General features: G+C 39.3%; 1 protein-coding gene across 1 annotated transcript in view; it reads right to left on the minus strand.

Annotated features, from left to right (window-relative positions):
- Positions 1-6,545: 6,545 nt before the first annotated feature.
- The window catches only part of carnmt1 (carnosine N-methyltransferase 1), a 52,632-nt gene continuing 42,941 nt past the window's right edge, over positions 6,546-16,236 (minus strand). Inside the window, exon 8 of the mRNA XM_033017559.1 lies at positions 6,546-11,709. Coding sequence (XP_032873450.1) covers positions 11,569-11,709 — 141 coding nt within the window. The 3' untranslated portion in view covers positions 6,546-11,568. The remainder of the gene's footprint in view (positions 11,710-16,236) is intronic.

Consider the following 16,236-nt stretch of genomic DNA (forward strand, 5'->3'; position numbering starts at 1 on the left):
CAAGGCATTTGACAACGTTCCGCATGGTAGGTTACTCTAGATGGTTAGATCGCATGGGATCCTAGGAGAGATAGCTGACTGGATAGAAAATTGGCATAATTGAAAGAAAAAAGATTGTGGTAGGTTGCTTTTTGGACTAGAGGCCTGTGATTAGTGGTGTGCCTCGGGGTTTGGTACTTGGGTCCATTACTATTTGTCATCTATATCAACGATATAGATGAGAATATACAGGGCATGATTAGCAAGTTTGCAGATGACACTAAAGTGGGTGGTAGTTATCAAAAGTTGCAGCAGAATTTTAATCAGATGAACAGGTGGCCTGAGGAATGGTTGATGGAATTTAATATAGAGAAATGCGAGATGCTGTATTTTGAGAAGTCTAACAAGGGCAGGACCTACACAGTGAATTACAGGGTTCTGGGGAATGTTGTAGAACCGAGGAATCCAGGAGTTCAGGTACATAGTTCTTCGACAGTGGCATCGCAGGTAGAGAGGGTGGTCAAAAGACCTTGGCCTTCATCAATCAGAGTATTGAGTATAAAAGTTGGGAGATCATCTTACAGTTGTTGAAGACATTGGTGTGGCCACATTTAGAGTATTGTGTTCAGTATTGATCACCGTGTTATTGGAAAGATGTCAAGCTGGAAACGGTTCAGAGAACATTAATGAGGATGTTTCCAGGTCTGAGGGCCTGAGCTACAAGGAGAGGTTGAGTAGATTAGGACTTTATTCCTTGGAGTGCAGGAGGATGAGGGGTGATCTTATAAAGATGTACAACATCATGAGGGAATACATATGGGAAATGCAGATTCTTTTGCCTAGAGTAGGGGAATCAAGAACATAGGTGTAAAGGTGAGGGGAAAAGATTTACACATTGACACTAAGGGTGGTGGGTATATAAAATGAGCTGCCAGAGGAGGTACTTGAGGCAGGTACTATCATAACATTTAAGAGACATTTGGGCAGGTATATGGACAGGATCGGTTGAGAGAGCTTTGGGTGTGCACACATTTCTCCCACCCCGTCTCTTGTTCTTTTCTCCCCCTTCCATCCACGAGTCCCACAATTTCCTTTTATCCTCCCTCTTTTCCCTTCCCGCCCTATCCCTTCCACCAATGTTCCTCCATTTGGATTTACATTTCACTCCTCTCCTTATCCAACATCCTTTTGTCTCCTTTCACCTCTAACCTTTGTCACCTACTCTAGCCATCAGCCAATCACCCTCTTCACGAGTTGAGTTTAGTTTAGTTTATTGTCATTGGTACACTGAAATTTTTTTTTGCGTGCTAACCAGCAGCGGGAATAATGTCAATAACGTTTAATGCAAGACAAGGCCAGGAAAGTCCGATCAAAGATAGTCCGAGGGTTTCCAATGAAGTAGATAGTAGTTAGGAATGTTCTCTAATTGTGGTAGGATTGTTCAGCTGCCTTATAACAGCTGAGAAAAGAAAACTGTACCTGAATCTGGAGGTGTGCGTTTTCACACTTCTATACCTTTTGCCCGATGGGAGGGGAGTATCAACCTACTACTTACCAGGGTTTGTTCCACACCAACATCTTTCCAGCTTTCTCCCTTCTTTCCTGTCAGTCTGAAGGAGGATCGTGACCCAAAATGTCATCTATTTATTCCCTCTACAGATGCTGCCTGGTCCACTCCAGCAGTTTGTTTTTTCTGGGACCCCTTCATCCTCGGGTTGGATTGTGAAACGGGTTTATGTGTGAACGTCCAGTATGGAGCCTTCCCCAACACAGGGGCTGGAGGATATTGCCTTCTCTCAAGTGCAAACTGTCTTCATCCTCTCTCCCCGTCCACCCATGCTTCGGTTGCTTTCATCAGCACCAAAATGCATGGAATGTCCCAGAACACTTCTGAAGGATTGTGTTATGGGATCCTGTTCAGTTGCTGGGTTGGCATTGTAATACCAGATAGATATATTTTCTTCTATTGTCAAAGATGTACATTTACAGGACCAATTGGTAGGGAGTTCCAGGCTCTAGACCCAAGAACAACGAAGGTGCAGATTGTTGGAGGGAGTTGTGCATTTGACCAGTACCCTGAATCTGGCATTCACATGGAGTACAATAACACTCTTAATTATGACTCAGATTGGCACAGCACACAAAGATAAAGACAGAGTAGTGATGGTTTGTTCAAGTCACAGCAGCGTATACTGGGAAGCACTCTGAGAGGACTCAGTGCTTTACTGACTCACACCACCCACAGCAATGATCTACCTTTCACGATAGAATGGTTACAAGCAGATTTTACATTTTTTAAATAATTCACAGTAATCAATTTTTCTTTGTAGTTTTTCATCCTTTTTCAATCTCTGCTGTCATTGCCTCTAACTAACTGACAGCTAGGACATTTGTTTCTGTTATTTAGAAAAAGCATTCTTCCATTGATATGTAAAATGAGTGTCAAAAAGTGACTCTTCTAATCTCATGATCAAATTTATTATGTTCAGCCTAGTTTCAACATCCTTTGGTTATCTTTACTTCTGAAATCTATTTATTGTCTCTCCTCACATAATTTTTAAGTTACCATCACTATGTCGGCCTCTTTTCTCATCATGCTTCGCTGTTGCGATAAACATATTACAAACTCGGGGACCAAAGTTCAGACACATGGCCGCAAGAGGATCAGAGCTGGGAACTGAATATTCATCCTATTGAAAAGACAGGTGGGCAGAGGGGCTGGAGTGGCTCTATTGGTAAGGAATGAAATTCAGCCCCTTGCGAGGGGTGACATAGAATCAGAAGATGTAGAGTCATTGTGGATAGAACTGAGAAATTGTAAGGGTAAAAGGACCCTAATGGGAGTTATCTCCAGGCCCCCAAACAATAGTCTGGAGATAGGGTGCAAATTGCATCAGGAGTTAAAATTAGCATGTAACAAAGGTAATGCTACGGTGGTTATGGGAGATTTCAACATGCAGGTGAACAGGGGAAATCAGGTTGGTACTGGACCCCAAGAAAAGGAGTTTGTAGAATGCCTCCAAGATGGATTCTTAGAGCAGCTTGTACTGGAGCCTACCAGGGAGAAGGCAATTCTGGATTTGATAAGGGAACTCAAGGTAAAGGAACCATTATTAGTTAGTGGCCATAATATGATAAGTTTTAATCTGCAATTTGAGAGGGAGAAGGTAAAATCAGAAGTGTCGGTATTCTTGGTCCTCCAAAATATTCCAAATGGAATTTAAACTGGAGGTGGGACAAAGGGAACTATGGAGGCATGAGGGAGGAGTGGTCAGACATTGACTGGAAAGGGACCCTAGCAGGGATGATGGTGGAACAGCAATGGCAGGTATTTCTGGGAATAATCCAGTAGATGCAGGATCATTTCATTTGAAAGAGGAAGAAAGATTCTAAGGGGAGTAAGAGGCAACCGTGGCTGACAAGGGAAGTCAAGGACTGTATAAAAATAAAAGAGAAGACGTATAACATAGCAAAGATGAGCGGGCCAGAGGACTGGGAACCTTTTAAAGATCAACAGAAGGTAACTAAAAAGGCAATACGGGAAGAAAAGATGAAGTACGAAGATAAGCTGGCCAAGAATATAAAGGAAGATAGTAAAAGCTTCTTTAGGTATGTGAAGAGGAAAAAAAGTTAAGACTAATTAAGTCCTTGGTCTTCACTAAGAACGACACAAACAATCTCCCAGATGTACTAGGGGACAGAGGACCTAGGGTGATGGATGAACTGAAGGAAATTCATATTAGCCAGGAAATGGTGTAGGGTAGACTGATGGGACTGAAGGCTGATAAATCCCCAGGGCTTGATGGTCTGCATCCCAGGGTACTCAAGGAGGTGGCTCGAGAAATCGAGAACGCATTGGTGATCCAATGTTGTATAGATTCTGGATCAGTTCCTGTGGATTGGACAGTAGCTAATGTTAACCCAATTTTTAAGAAAGGAGGGAGAGAAAGCAGGGAATTATAGACCAGTTAGCCTGATGTGGTGGGGAAGATGCTGGAGTCTATTATTAAAGATGTGATAGTGGCACATTTAGATAACAGTAACAGGATATTTCCAAGTCCGCATGGATTTTCGAAGGGCAAATCATGCTTGACTAATCTGGAATTTTTTGAGGATGTAACTAGGAAAATGAATAAGGGAGAGCCAGTGGATGCTGTGTACCTGGACTTTCAGAAAGCCTTTGATAAGGTCCCACACAGGTGATTAGTGGGCAAATTTAGGGCACATGGTATTGGGGGTAGAGTACTGACATGGATAGAAAATTGGTTGGCAGATAGGAAACAAAGAGTAGGGACTAGTGGAATATCGCAAGGCTCTGTGCTGGGACCGCATGTATTTACAATATATATTAATGATTTAGATGAAGGGATTACATGATATTAGCAAATTTGCAGATGACACAAAGCTGGTGGCAGTGTGAACTGTGAGGAGGATGATATGAGAATGCAGGGTGACTTGGGCAGGTTGGGTGAGTGGGCAGATGCATGGCAGATGCAGTTTAATGTGAATAAATGTGAGGTTATCCACTTTGGTAGCAAAAACAGGAAGGAAGATTATTATCTAAATGGTGTCAAGTTGGGAAAAAGGGAAAGTACAACGGGATTTGGGGATCCTTGTTCATCAGTCAATGAAAGTAAACATGCAGGTACAGCAGGCAATGAAAAAAGTGAATGGCATGTTGGTCTTCATAACAAGAGGAGTTGAGTATAGGAGCAGAGGTCCTTCTGCAGTTGTACAGGGCCCTAGTGAGACCACACCTGGAGTATTGTGTGCAGTTTTGGTCTCCAAATTTGAGAAAGGACATTCTTGCTATTGAGGGAGTGCAGCATAGGCTCATAAGGTTAATTCCTGGGTTGGCGGGACTCATATGCTGAGAGAATGGAGCAGCTGGGTTTGTATACTCTGGAATTTAGAAGGATGAGAGGGAATCTTATTTAAGGCATGTAAGATTATTATGGGTTTGGACACGCTAGAGGCAGGAAACATGTTCCCGATGTTGGGGGAGTCCAGAACCAGGGGCCACAGTTTAAGAATAAGGGGTAAGCCATTTAGAACAGAGATGTGGAAACACTTTTTCACAGAGTTGCGAGTCTGTTGAATTCTCTGCCTTAGATGGAGGCTGGTTCTCTGGATACTTTCCAGAGAGAGCTAGATTGGGCTCTTAAAGATAGGGGATATTAAAGATAGGTCAGGGGATATGGGGAGAAGGCAGGAGCGGGGTACTAATTGTGGATGATCAGCCATGATCACATTGAATGCCCTACTCCTGCACCTATTGTCTATGCTCTTAAAGAGATTGTGTTCAGGTACACAAGCCTGAATTCATCTGTACTATGTTTTATTGATGCGTCCAAGGCATTTGATAGAATTAACCATGAACACTTGTTTGTAAAATTGCTAAATAGAGGTGCCCCTAAATTCTTAGCGAGAATCTTAGTGTCCTGGTATGCCCATCAAACGTTTTACGTTAAATGGGACAATGTTGTATCTGCTCCATTCTGTGTTAGTAACGGAGTGCGGCAAGGAGGAATTTTGTCTCCTATTTTATTTAATGTTTATATGGACGAATTGTCAAATCAGTTAAATAGGCTAAAAACTGGCTGTCTTGTGGGCAACACTATTGTTAATCATCTGATGTATGCAGATGACCTGGTCCTGCTCTGTCCATATAGTGCTGGGCTGCAGCAGATGTTGAAGGTGTGCTCTCAGTATGGCCTTGATTATGACATTAAGTATAACGCTAAGAAAAGCCGCATAATGGTAATTAGAAGCGCTGAGGACAGGGAATCAACTTTTCCGACCTTTTATTTGTCAGACAGTCCTCTTGCTGTGTGTGAGGAAATTAAATACTTAGGTCATGTCATATCTGATGACTGGAAGGATGACAAAGACCTCTACCGACAGCGCTGTAAATTTTATCTTCAAGCCAACATGCTTATAAGGAAGTTTTATATGTGCGCTGATTCTGTGAAGTGTTCCCTGTTCAGAACCTACATCACACCGTTATATACTGCTCAATTGTGGTCTAATTATAAGAAAAAGAGTATGCAGAGGCTTAAGGTTGCATACAATGATGCAATGAGGTTGCTACTTCGTGTCCCTAGGTGGCATAGTGCCAGTCAATTGTTTGTGTCCACTAGAGTGCCAACCTGTGAGGCACTCTTAAGACAGCTGATGTTTAGTTTTATGTGTCGCCTGGACAAATCAGAGAACCACATAATTGAAGCCCTAGTCAGCCCGCTGAAAAGCTGCTATAGATTCACTTCTAGGCTAAGACAGCATTGGTGCAATAGCTTATATATATTTTAGGCTAATATGCAATTTTTTTAATGTATCTTTGTAATTCTTTGTACTGTTTGATGTGTTATATGGACCTGTGTCTGAAATAAAGCTTTAATAATATTGTAATGAGAATGCAGAAAGACTACCCGATGTCCTAGGTATACATTTCTTAAAGATCCCAAGTGATGAAACTTCATTTTCAATATAAAGGCGGACAAGGTAAATAGTACATTGATGACAATATTCTACATTTAAAATTAGAATAGAATATAGAGAAACAGATATATTTACAAAATAGTTTATTGGTATTTTTTTTACTATTTGTTTTGCAAAACTCATTTACAGAAATGGATTTACTCCAGTAGGCATCTACACTGTGCTTATAATTGTAATTATTGGTTCAAAATACTGTACTTTGAATAGTGCCTATGCAGGAGAATAAAATCATGTTCAGCAAATAAGCCATCAAGCAATGGAGGCAATGCCTCAAATCATTTTGCTGAATCATTTGTCAGTTGATTTACAAAACTGCTTTAACAGTGTTAACGTTGTTGTGAAACACTTACATCTAGAATTTTTAGATTTCACATCCTTATTTTCCAAATACTTATGACCCTTGCTCCCCTGAAACATCAAGCCTCACACCACGCAAGTTTATGACTCTCTAAACCTCTTGAACATGCTTGATTTTAATCATTCCATCACTGGCTGTACCTTCACTTTTACTTACTTCATAAACCTCTGCAAATCGCTTCCCTCCTTTAATATGGCTCCACAAAACCCAAATTCTTTCTGCTCTAACTTTGCCTATATGGCTCAATATTGCGATTTTGTCATTCTCTCAAACACTGTAATGAAATGTTAATATCTACAAGATACAATATGTAAACAATTTGTTATAGCTGCAAATGACATAACAGTAAAACTCCGATGATCCGCTATCTGACAATTCAGAAATCCTGATGGTTCAGCATCTGTCTCACTTGGTAATGATTGCTGCACTCCCTTTCTGCTCATCCGTGCCATTTACAAACTTTCTTCCACATCCCCTGGGCCTGTTTTACACAATCAATTTCTACGTTCCTTTGGGCCTGCGCTCCCTTTCATCTATCGTAAATCTTCTGACAAAAAGTTAATTAAGAAATGTTGAGATATTAAGAAAAATAGCATCTTTGATAGTCCAGAAAATCTACCTGTCTAGCAGCACCAATGCCCCCAAGCATGTTGTGTTATCGGGTGTTTTACTGCTTTCAAGTATTTTGTCTTTTTCTATTTTTTGTTCAAGTGTCTGGTCAATGTAGCCAGGAAAAAAAAAATTACATGGTTAACAATGGTTTAATGCTCAGTGGTAAATGGCCAAAATAATGCAAACATGAAGGAAAAAAACAAAGTACCACAGGCATTGGAATCTGTAAGCAGAATATGGCAATATTAGGAAGGCAGGAGCATTTATGGTGAGAAACGGAGTTAATATACAGGTCAATGACCTTTCAGTTAAACTACTTGCACTCATCCTTCGAGCACAATCATTAATGGAAAATGTAAACTATGGTTCCAGTTTCCAGAACTAATTCTACTTATACAGTTTCATTAGAATCCCACAAAACTGTAAAGAATTTCTATTAGTACTTTTAACAATTTAATCTCAATATTCTAAAGGATTGATGGAATTTTTGGCGATTTATGTTTGAGACAGGCAATTTGCTTCAATTGTTGTATAATTTTTAAGCAACCACGTTGATTCTTGCACACTTAAATGGTGGAAAAGTTTCCAAGATATCTAAGAATTCAAACTGACTATAAGACAATCATTTTACCTCTTACAGATAATACTAAGATGCTTCATTTTAACAGTATACCACAGCAGAAAACACAGGCTAACTGAAATTCTGCAGTTAGCAACATGCTATCAATTCACCAATTGCACTCAGAATTACATGTCTATTGTTATTCAACTGCACATTTGCTTAATCTTGCTAGTATCTTAGTAGGAGCCTTTGTCACAGCACCAAAAACAATTGAGTTGCAAGATGTTACTGGCAAATACAGCTGAACAGAAAAAGAGGGATGTAAATTAAATTTGATGTTGTGTACAAAGGTCTTGCTTACAAATCTGTCAGACGAATGCATTTGCTGAAATTGAGATTAACAGAATTGCTTACCTATTGAATTAATTTTACAGATACAGGGTGGCATCTTTCTTTTGCATTTTAACTGGGTTTAGGTTGACTATTATCATAATAAAATTAAACTAAAATGCAAATTCATTTAAGCCAAATTAATTCTTAAATTGTTTAAAATACTTACTCGTATTATAACAATATATTGCAGAATGACATTGATCCAAGGAGAGGATGTTTTTAACCCATTCACCAACATAATAGGCACATAGTTTTTGAAAAGCTTTTGGCAAACATATTTGTTTAAAGAAGGCATATTTATATGTTCGATGCATATTAGTATCAAACAAAATTGTTTATATCTAAACAAGTTGAAAAACACTTTTGAAAAACATTTGTAAACCAAAGACAAATGTTCTGTAGGTAAAAAGAATAGGTTTGAACAAATCCCTCCTTTATCCATCCACCAAATAATTGGTATTAATCTGCATTAAGCTCTTCAAAGACAAATCATTAAAACTGGAAGTTGTTTAACAAGTACATAATAATACGTGGATAATATTTGTGTTCAGACCCACCAGATCTAATTAAACATTTGTTAAATGAAAATGGCCATTTGAGTCACTGCCACAATGGTTCAACTAATGACAATTTCAACATTGATCATACTTTAAATAAAACTGAATTAATAATTGTCAGACAACCACATGGAACTTCAAAGCGCCTTCAAAACCTTTGAAGGTACTTCAACTTTTCTGGTGATGAGGTAGTCAGTTTTTGACATTTTGATACAATTTTCAGCACCCAGTTTTCCTAAAGTTTTAGAATCATATAAAAGCCCATCTTTCTTAGAGGAAGGAGAATGTGAAATTCAAGAGGAAAATAAAAGGTGAAATTTGAATCCAAAACACAGTCGATTTTAATTTGGGACAGCACTTGGGTTTATTTGTTTGGAGTGCAATTGAAGTTTAAGAATTAAGAAAGCAATCTATTTCCCTGAAGCCCAATGATTAACCAGAACTGAAAACTTACTGAGGGGAAGCAGAAGTGGAGATTTTTATAAAGCTCGTTAATGTCATAGTTATCTTTTTAAATTAACTGCTCAGAGACAACTTGTTTGTGAAAACCTTCATACATATTTGCACTTTTTCCTAGTATGGGAGAACTGGAGGTAATAGCCAACAATTCCAATTTTAGTCATTTTTTACTGTATATTTTCAAGTTTGGAAATACTGATAAATCAACAGGAATGTTGATTACTTTTAACTATTGACGAGGTAATGAAAATGACTTTGTTTTGCTTCAAAATGTTCAATATTCAGGAATTCCAGTTGTAAAAGCCTGAACATAGTAATTACAATTATTTTGTTTAACCTTATTTTAGATGCAAACATTTCAAGGAATTAAATTGTGTTTATATCTTTGGCAGATATGCGTTAAAATAATCACATTTTGAATAAACATCAATATTACAGCTTTAAAAGTTGGTATTTTTTGTTTTGTTTAATTGAAACTGGATTGTTTTAAGTGGCATATAACGTAAAATGTCATTCAAAAGTAGGTGATCTGCAGATTACCCTTGTGCATTTCACAAAACATATTCTGAATTAGAGCTATCATACTGATTGGTGTAAGGAGTTCTTAATTTAAAAATCAAGCAATTTTCTGAATACCCTAGAGAAGACGACACTCACTGACAACATATAGTATGTTGTACTCGCAACACTGACTGTATTGAATATAGTGACTGATACCTACTTTTGTCATGGAAGTTCAATTATGAGACTACACTGTCAGATCTTTTGTATTATCATGGGAATTATTAAATTATTCTGCAGCAATAGTTGACAAATGGGGTAATTTTTTGCTACATGAAGTCATATGAGATTGTATAATATAGACTACAATTTGTTTCATGAGAATGCATTAAAAATGTACACTGGAACAAAGAATCAAAATAACATTCTCAATATCTGCTAACCTGTATGTTTCTATGGAAATTACCTTTATGAGGATAATTTTATTGTAATTGCAACATTTTTAAAAGTGGGGATTAAGTTTGACAGAACTGTGGTAAGGTATCTGCAATTAAATCACATGATTGTGTGGTTTGGCATTGAACTTTACTCATGCCACAAGGAACGGTTATAATACACGGGAATGGTGAAAAGTCCGAGGAGTTAAGAAAGGCGTTATTGGTTTTAACGGCTGCATATGTTTTGGCATGATGCAAAGTCAGAAGCTGAAGCTGGTCTTTTCCAAACAAAGGGAACCCCATATATGTATAATTCATTTCAATATTTCTCATAGATTTTGTTTTAAATGTTATAATAGAAACAATAAATTAAGTAGACCAATACTGATTAACCGCTTCCGTAAGAACAACAGCAGATGAGTTTCAAAATACAGTGACAACAAAGTGCAGCAACGCACAAGAATGCCAATGCTGAAAAGTCAGTCAAGACATATGGCATATTTTGTGCATTTTACATCGATGATACAAACTTGTTTTAAGTACATCACGGCCTGAAGAGATCCCTGTAACCTAATTCAAATCAGAGTGCTAATCCCCTTTCCCAGATTTTAGAAAACTACATTGTAAAAGTGGAAAACTTATTCAGCTGTAACAAAAATGGTATCCAGCTAAAATAACCACACAAAATATTCAACAAGCTCAAAAGTCTACAAAAACATATACAATTCATTAACATTCTGATTTCAACAATGTGGAAAAATATGAAGGATGATGATACAATGTGTCAAGGTTTAGAATGTATGGAGGAAGTGCATGCACATGCATGCATGAGGGGTATCTCATTAGATTATTTCAATTATAATTGGCTACCTCGACATGGGGGCAATACCCTAAAAGAGGGACACGTGTATGCATACAAATACCAACATGGTAACATCAGCACAAAATAATAGAATATCATATCCTATTTTTTCTTTCTTCAACGTTGCTTCATTTGCCAATCATATGGATAATTATTTCATTGCACATTTTTGGTTGTCCAAAATCACCACTGCAATAGTTTGGAATTCCTGAAGATAATTAAAAATGAAAAAGGCACTATTAGAGTACGGTGATCTCCTGAGTCATTGGATTGTCCTGACTCTGAGTAATTCCCTTCTCCATTTTATAATCTAAAGTCTGGAATCACAGAAAAACTCAACAGTTCCATTCTCAACTGTTTATTCGTGCAAAGCCATTTAGAGGTGATGCATATGCAGGCTTTCTGGCTACAAAGAAGACACAGTCATAAAGGAATTTTAACATGGATTGGTCATTTTCTGTGTATGTTGATGGTACAGAGTTCTTTTCCACCTGCAAGAGAAAAAATAATTTGATCACCACAATATTTAGTGAAATTAATGAAATAATTATTTTCCAACTAGCACATTGAAACTCCTGTTTCTTCCCACGTCAAAATGTTCATATATGGGTTATTTTTCTACAGATTTCAAGTTATTTTATAGTGCAAGGTATTGTTCTAAATGGGTTTTACTGTACGGAATTTCAAATAAAGCTTTGTTTCACACTTTTTCTTCCACAATTTCCTATTATTTGTTTTTGATCTTCCAATTTAATTTATAATTGGTGTTCATTTATTCTAATTCTTCACATTCCTCTCCCAACACAAAATATGTTATTTTTGCACTTTCCACCAGACCCAGCACACCCAGAATTTGTGCCAGATTTGAAAGGCGGAAATGAAAAACAGGTATGATACTCAGAGCTCACTGACAATACATGGCAGGCAGCACCATATACCAGCCATAATAAATCAAAATGTGAAATTATCTCACGCCTATACACAAAAATAAAGTAGTGGGTGAGTATTATTACATATCTCTTTAAACCTCTTATTCTAAATTTGACATCTCTCAGTCATTTGACGTTTGTGTTTAAAGGGTAATAGAAAATTAGGTACAGCTCTATTGATGACTATTGAGGCAAAAATTATATCTTTGTTCAAATTATGCTTCTTGAGAAACAGTGGAGTGAGCGATTTCCAAACTGGCTAAAGTGCTAATCAAATTACTCCCTTTTCCAAACTCAGTTCATATTCTTATTCCCCCCCCCCCACCCCCATGAACTGTATTCACGCACATCGACCCGGCACAGACATATTCGCACTTTTGATTGTTTTACTGTTCTTTTTTAAAATAAATCATGTTTCTCGGGGTATCTAAATTTTATTGGTTGTTTAAGTTATGACTATCAGATGAAAGCCGCATACCAAATCTCGTTGCACCTATGTGCAATGACAATAAAAGATATTATTATTATATTATTATTATTATTCTAGGGCATCAAAATGTTTACTGCTTCCAGCTTCAGATATAAAAGCCATCCCCAACAACAGTATTGTGATGTACAGGTTTGTAGTTTAATTGGCTTTGATAAGTTGTAATTGTCCCTAGCGTGTGCAAGTTAGTGCATGCGGTGATTGCTCATCAGCACGCTGAAGGGTCTGTTTCCACTCTAAAGTCTAAAGTAATGTCTGGGTACATAATACAATAAAGTACCATTGAACCATTGATCATCCCAATCTAGGATATCACTGTAGGATGTAACAGCACCGCCTTCTCAAAAGCAATTAAGACTTAAGATTTAATAAGACTCAAATACAGGCAATGATAGTGTGGCCATAACCCTTAAATGGATTTGAAAAGGCTCATTTTTACTTGCCTCCTTATTATTCTCTTTTGTTCCAGCATTCGATTTGTCATTTAATCTCTCATGCTTTTCACTCCATAACAAGCCTTCCTTTTGTTCTTTCCTTCCCTCCCTACATATCCTAAATATTAAAAATAAACTTGTTACATGTTGAAAATGCCCCTTGGAAGACTTAGGAGATTTGTCATGTTGCCGAATATTAGTCATACAGCATGGAAACAGGCTCTTCGGCCCAACGTATCCAAGCCGACCTAGATGCCCTATGTACACTAGTCCGACCCGCCTGTATTTGGCTTATTTCCCTCTAAATCTTTCCTGTCCATGTACCTGTCCAAATGTCTTTTAAATGTTGATATAGGACCTGCATCGACTACTTATTCTAGCAGCTCGTTCCATATACCCACCACCCAGTGTTTTCTTTTGAACTTTTACAGGTGTATGGCAGCGAGCATAATGACTGCATCATGGCCTGATTCAGTAACTCAAATCCCTAGGAATGAAGGAGTTTGCAGAAAGTAGAGGACAGTGTCAGGCCCATCATGGGTATTGACCTCCCCACCATCGAGGGGATCAGCAGGAAACACTGCCTCAAAAAGGCAGCTAACATTAAAGATATATTAGCCATCCTCTCATCTTGCTGTCACCATTGGGAAGGTGGTACAGGAGCTGAAGAACCATGACTGCCCGGTTCAAGATGACTGCTAGGTTCAAGACCAGCTCTTCCATCAACCATCAGGATCTTGAACTGCAGAACCCTAACCATAACCCTACCTCAGCAATAATCTGCTATGGATTTTATTATGGTTGCACTACTTACTTTGGTTTGTACTATTAGGTCTGGTTACTGATTTATTGTGTTATAGAACTGATAATCTATTGTGTTATTGATTATTGTATATTTATTTGTGGTGTCAATGGTTTGGCACTTTATGGTACTTTATTTGTCACATGTACTGAGGAACAGTGAAATGTGTCTATAAAGCCAGTGTAATGATGTTATTGTTGTTCCTGGTGCAAATGACAATGAAACACTCTTTAGGATACAAGAGTGTTTAATCAAAGGCTATTGATCTGAAATATTAACGAATTATCAGTGGTCACTGGTTGATCAGCTGATTATCATATCATATCTAAATACTTTTAAAACTGTGTGTGTGTGTGTCATTTTGCCTTTGAAACGTCTCCTCGAAAACCAGACGCAAAAATGGGGAGATTTTTACATATTTCGGTAGGGATTTACCTTATGATTTCAGAAATCCACTCCTCTGTAAATTTGGTCAATTATTTCCCCAGATTTTGAATAAAATTGTTCACAAAACTCACTTAAAAAAAATAAAAAATTGCCGCTTGCCAGCTGCTGCCGTCACAATGGCCACATGCCCACCAATCGAGGCCCACCTGCCTCCTGGCCCCCACCCCCACCCCCCCCTCCTGGCCCCGCCCCCCGCTGTGGATTAAAGCATTGTTTATTTCTTTTTTTTTCATTTTTATTGTTTCTCTGTGTCCCTCTCTGTGTCCCCCCCCCCCCCCCCACGACCCGGCTCTGGATTAAACATCTGTTGTTTTGCACGAGTTAAGTCACCCCCGCACCCCGTTCGATAAAAGGCGCAGAAAGAACGAGCAGGTTCTTCAGATCCAGAGGGCACCTGCATTCTTTTGTGAAGTCACGCCCCTCCCCGCTGTGTGTGTGAGCGGGGGAGTGGTTAGTGTGTGTGACGATGCAGGCTCCTCCCGAACTCCAGGGAGCTGCCGTGCAGGAGTCTCGCGAACAGCATTTCGAGAACTTTCTGAGCACTTTAGTCAAAGATCCTCTAGCGTGCGGTTGAAGCACCCTTGCTCGAGGCCCACCTGCCTCCTGGCGCCCCCGCTGCGGATTAAAGCATTGTTTATTTCTTTTTGACAGCTTACATTAGAAGGGACCCGCTGTTTGTGGGGGCGGGTGGTTAGTGTGTGTGACGCCGCAGGCTCCTCCCCCCGAATTCCATAGAGCTGCCGACAGCTTTCGTGCATGAGAAGTGCAAGCTTCATTTCCAGAACATTCTGAACGCTTCGGCGGTTTGCGCACGCTGACATTTCGCTCTCTCTGCCTCTGTCTCCCTCCCTCTGCCTCTCTGTGTCCCTCTTTAATTAGACAAGGCAACTCTAATTAGGCAACACAGCTTTAGCATTTCCAAACCAAAGGCAACACAGCTTTAGCATTTCCAAACCAAAGGCAACACAGCTTTAGCATTTCCAAACCAAAGGCAACACATCTTTAGCATTAACAAACCAAAGGCAACACAGCTTTAGCATTTCCAAACCAAAGGCAACACAGCTTTAGCATTTCCAAACCAAAGGCAACACAGCTTTAGCATTTCCAAACCAAAGGCAACACAGCTTTAGCATTTCCAAACTATATTTTCAAACCACATTAAGGGCACTGACAGGTCAGTAAAACCACTCACAGTTTAGTAGACATGTGTTCAGTGTTATTCACAGCTCAGACTGAGAGACGTGACCCTCTTGCTCCCCCATCTTGCAGAGTCTGACTGAGGCACTCAACACTTCCGGGTTTTATAATCCCTCCGGAAGGGGCATGGCCTTCAGGAGAAAGAATCTCAACATTTTATAAACACTAATAACTCTTTTATTTTTCATCAATGGGAAAAATCCTCTTTTCCTTTGCAGTGGAGGGGGACTCTGAGTAAGATGGCCAAACATCACAGCCGTAAGTGGCAGCGTTTTTTCTAAAATCAATATACAGAACAACAGGAAGTGGTCAAGATCAGACTTTTAGTAATATAGATTTCCCGAGTTTTTTACTGAAATTATTCACCAATCTGACATATTTTTAAAATCTAACGTGCTGAAGCGAGCTGATGACGTCACAATGCCTTTGTTCCTCACGGCAAGCTGCGCAGTTTTCAACACGTAGCCATGAGCTGCGAGTTACATGGCACAGCCGCCCTCCCCTCCCCCCCCCCCCCGGATCTTGATTGAAGCCGTTGAACACGTGATCAAGTCGTGCTGCACACTCCGCCGGGCTCCTTCAAGTTCTACAACATGGCGGCGGTCGTAATCGCAGCTCGGCCATGGACAAGCGCAGTGGAAAGTGGCCATGGCAGCCATCACAGGAGACGACCTCCTCTCCATCTCTCCCGCACGATCATCTGTCACGCTGGTGGGTGCACT

The sequence above is a fragment of the Amblyraja radiata genome, chromosome 3 (genome assembly GCF_010909765.2).
Source record: "Amblyraja radiata isolate CabotCenter1 chromosome 3, sAmbRad1.1.pri, whole genome shotgun sequence".
In the NCBI taxonomy this organism is placed as follows: Eukaryota; Metazoa; Chordata; class Chondrichthyes; order Rajiformes; family Rajidae; genus Amblyraja; species Amblyraja radiata.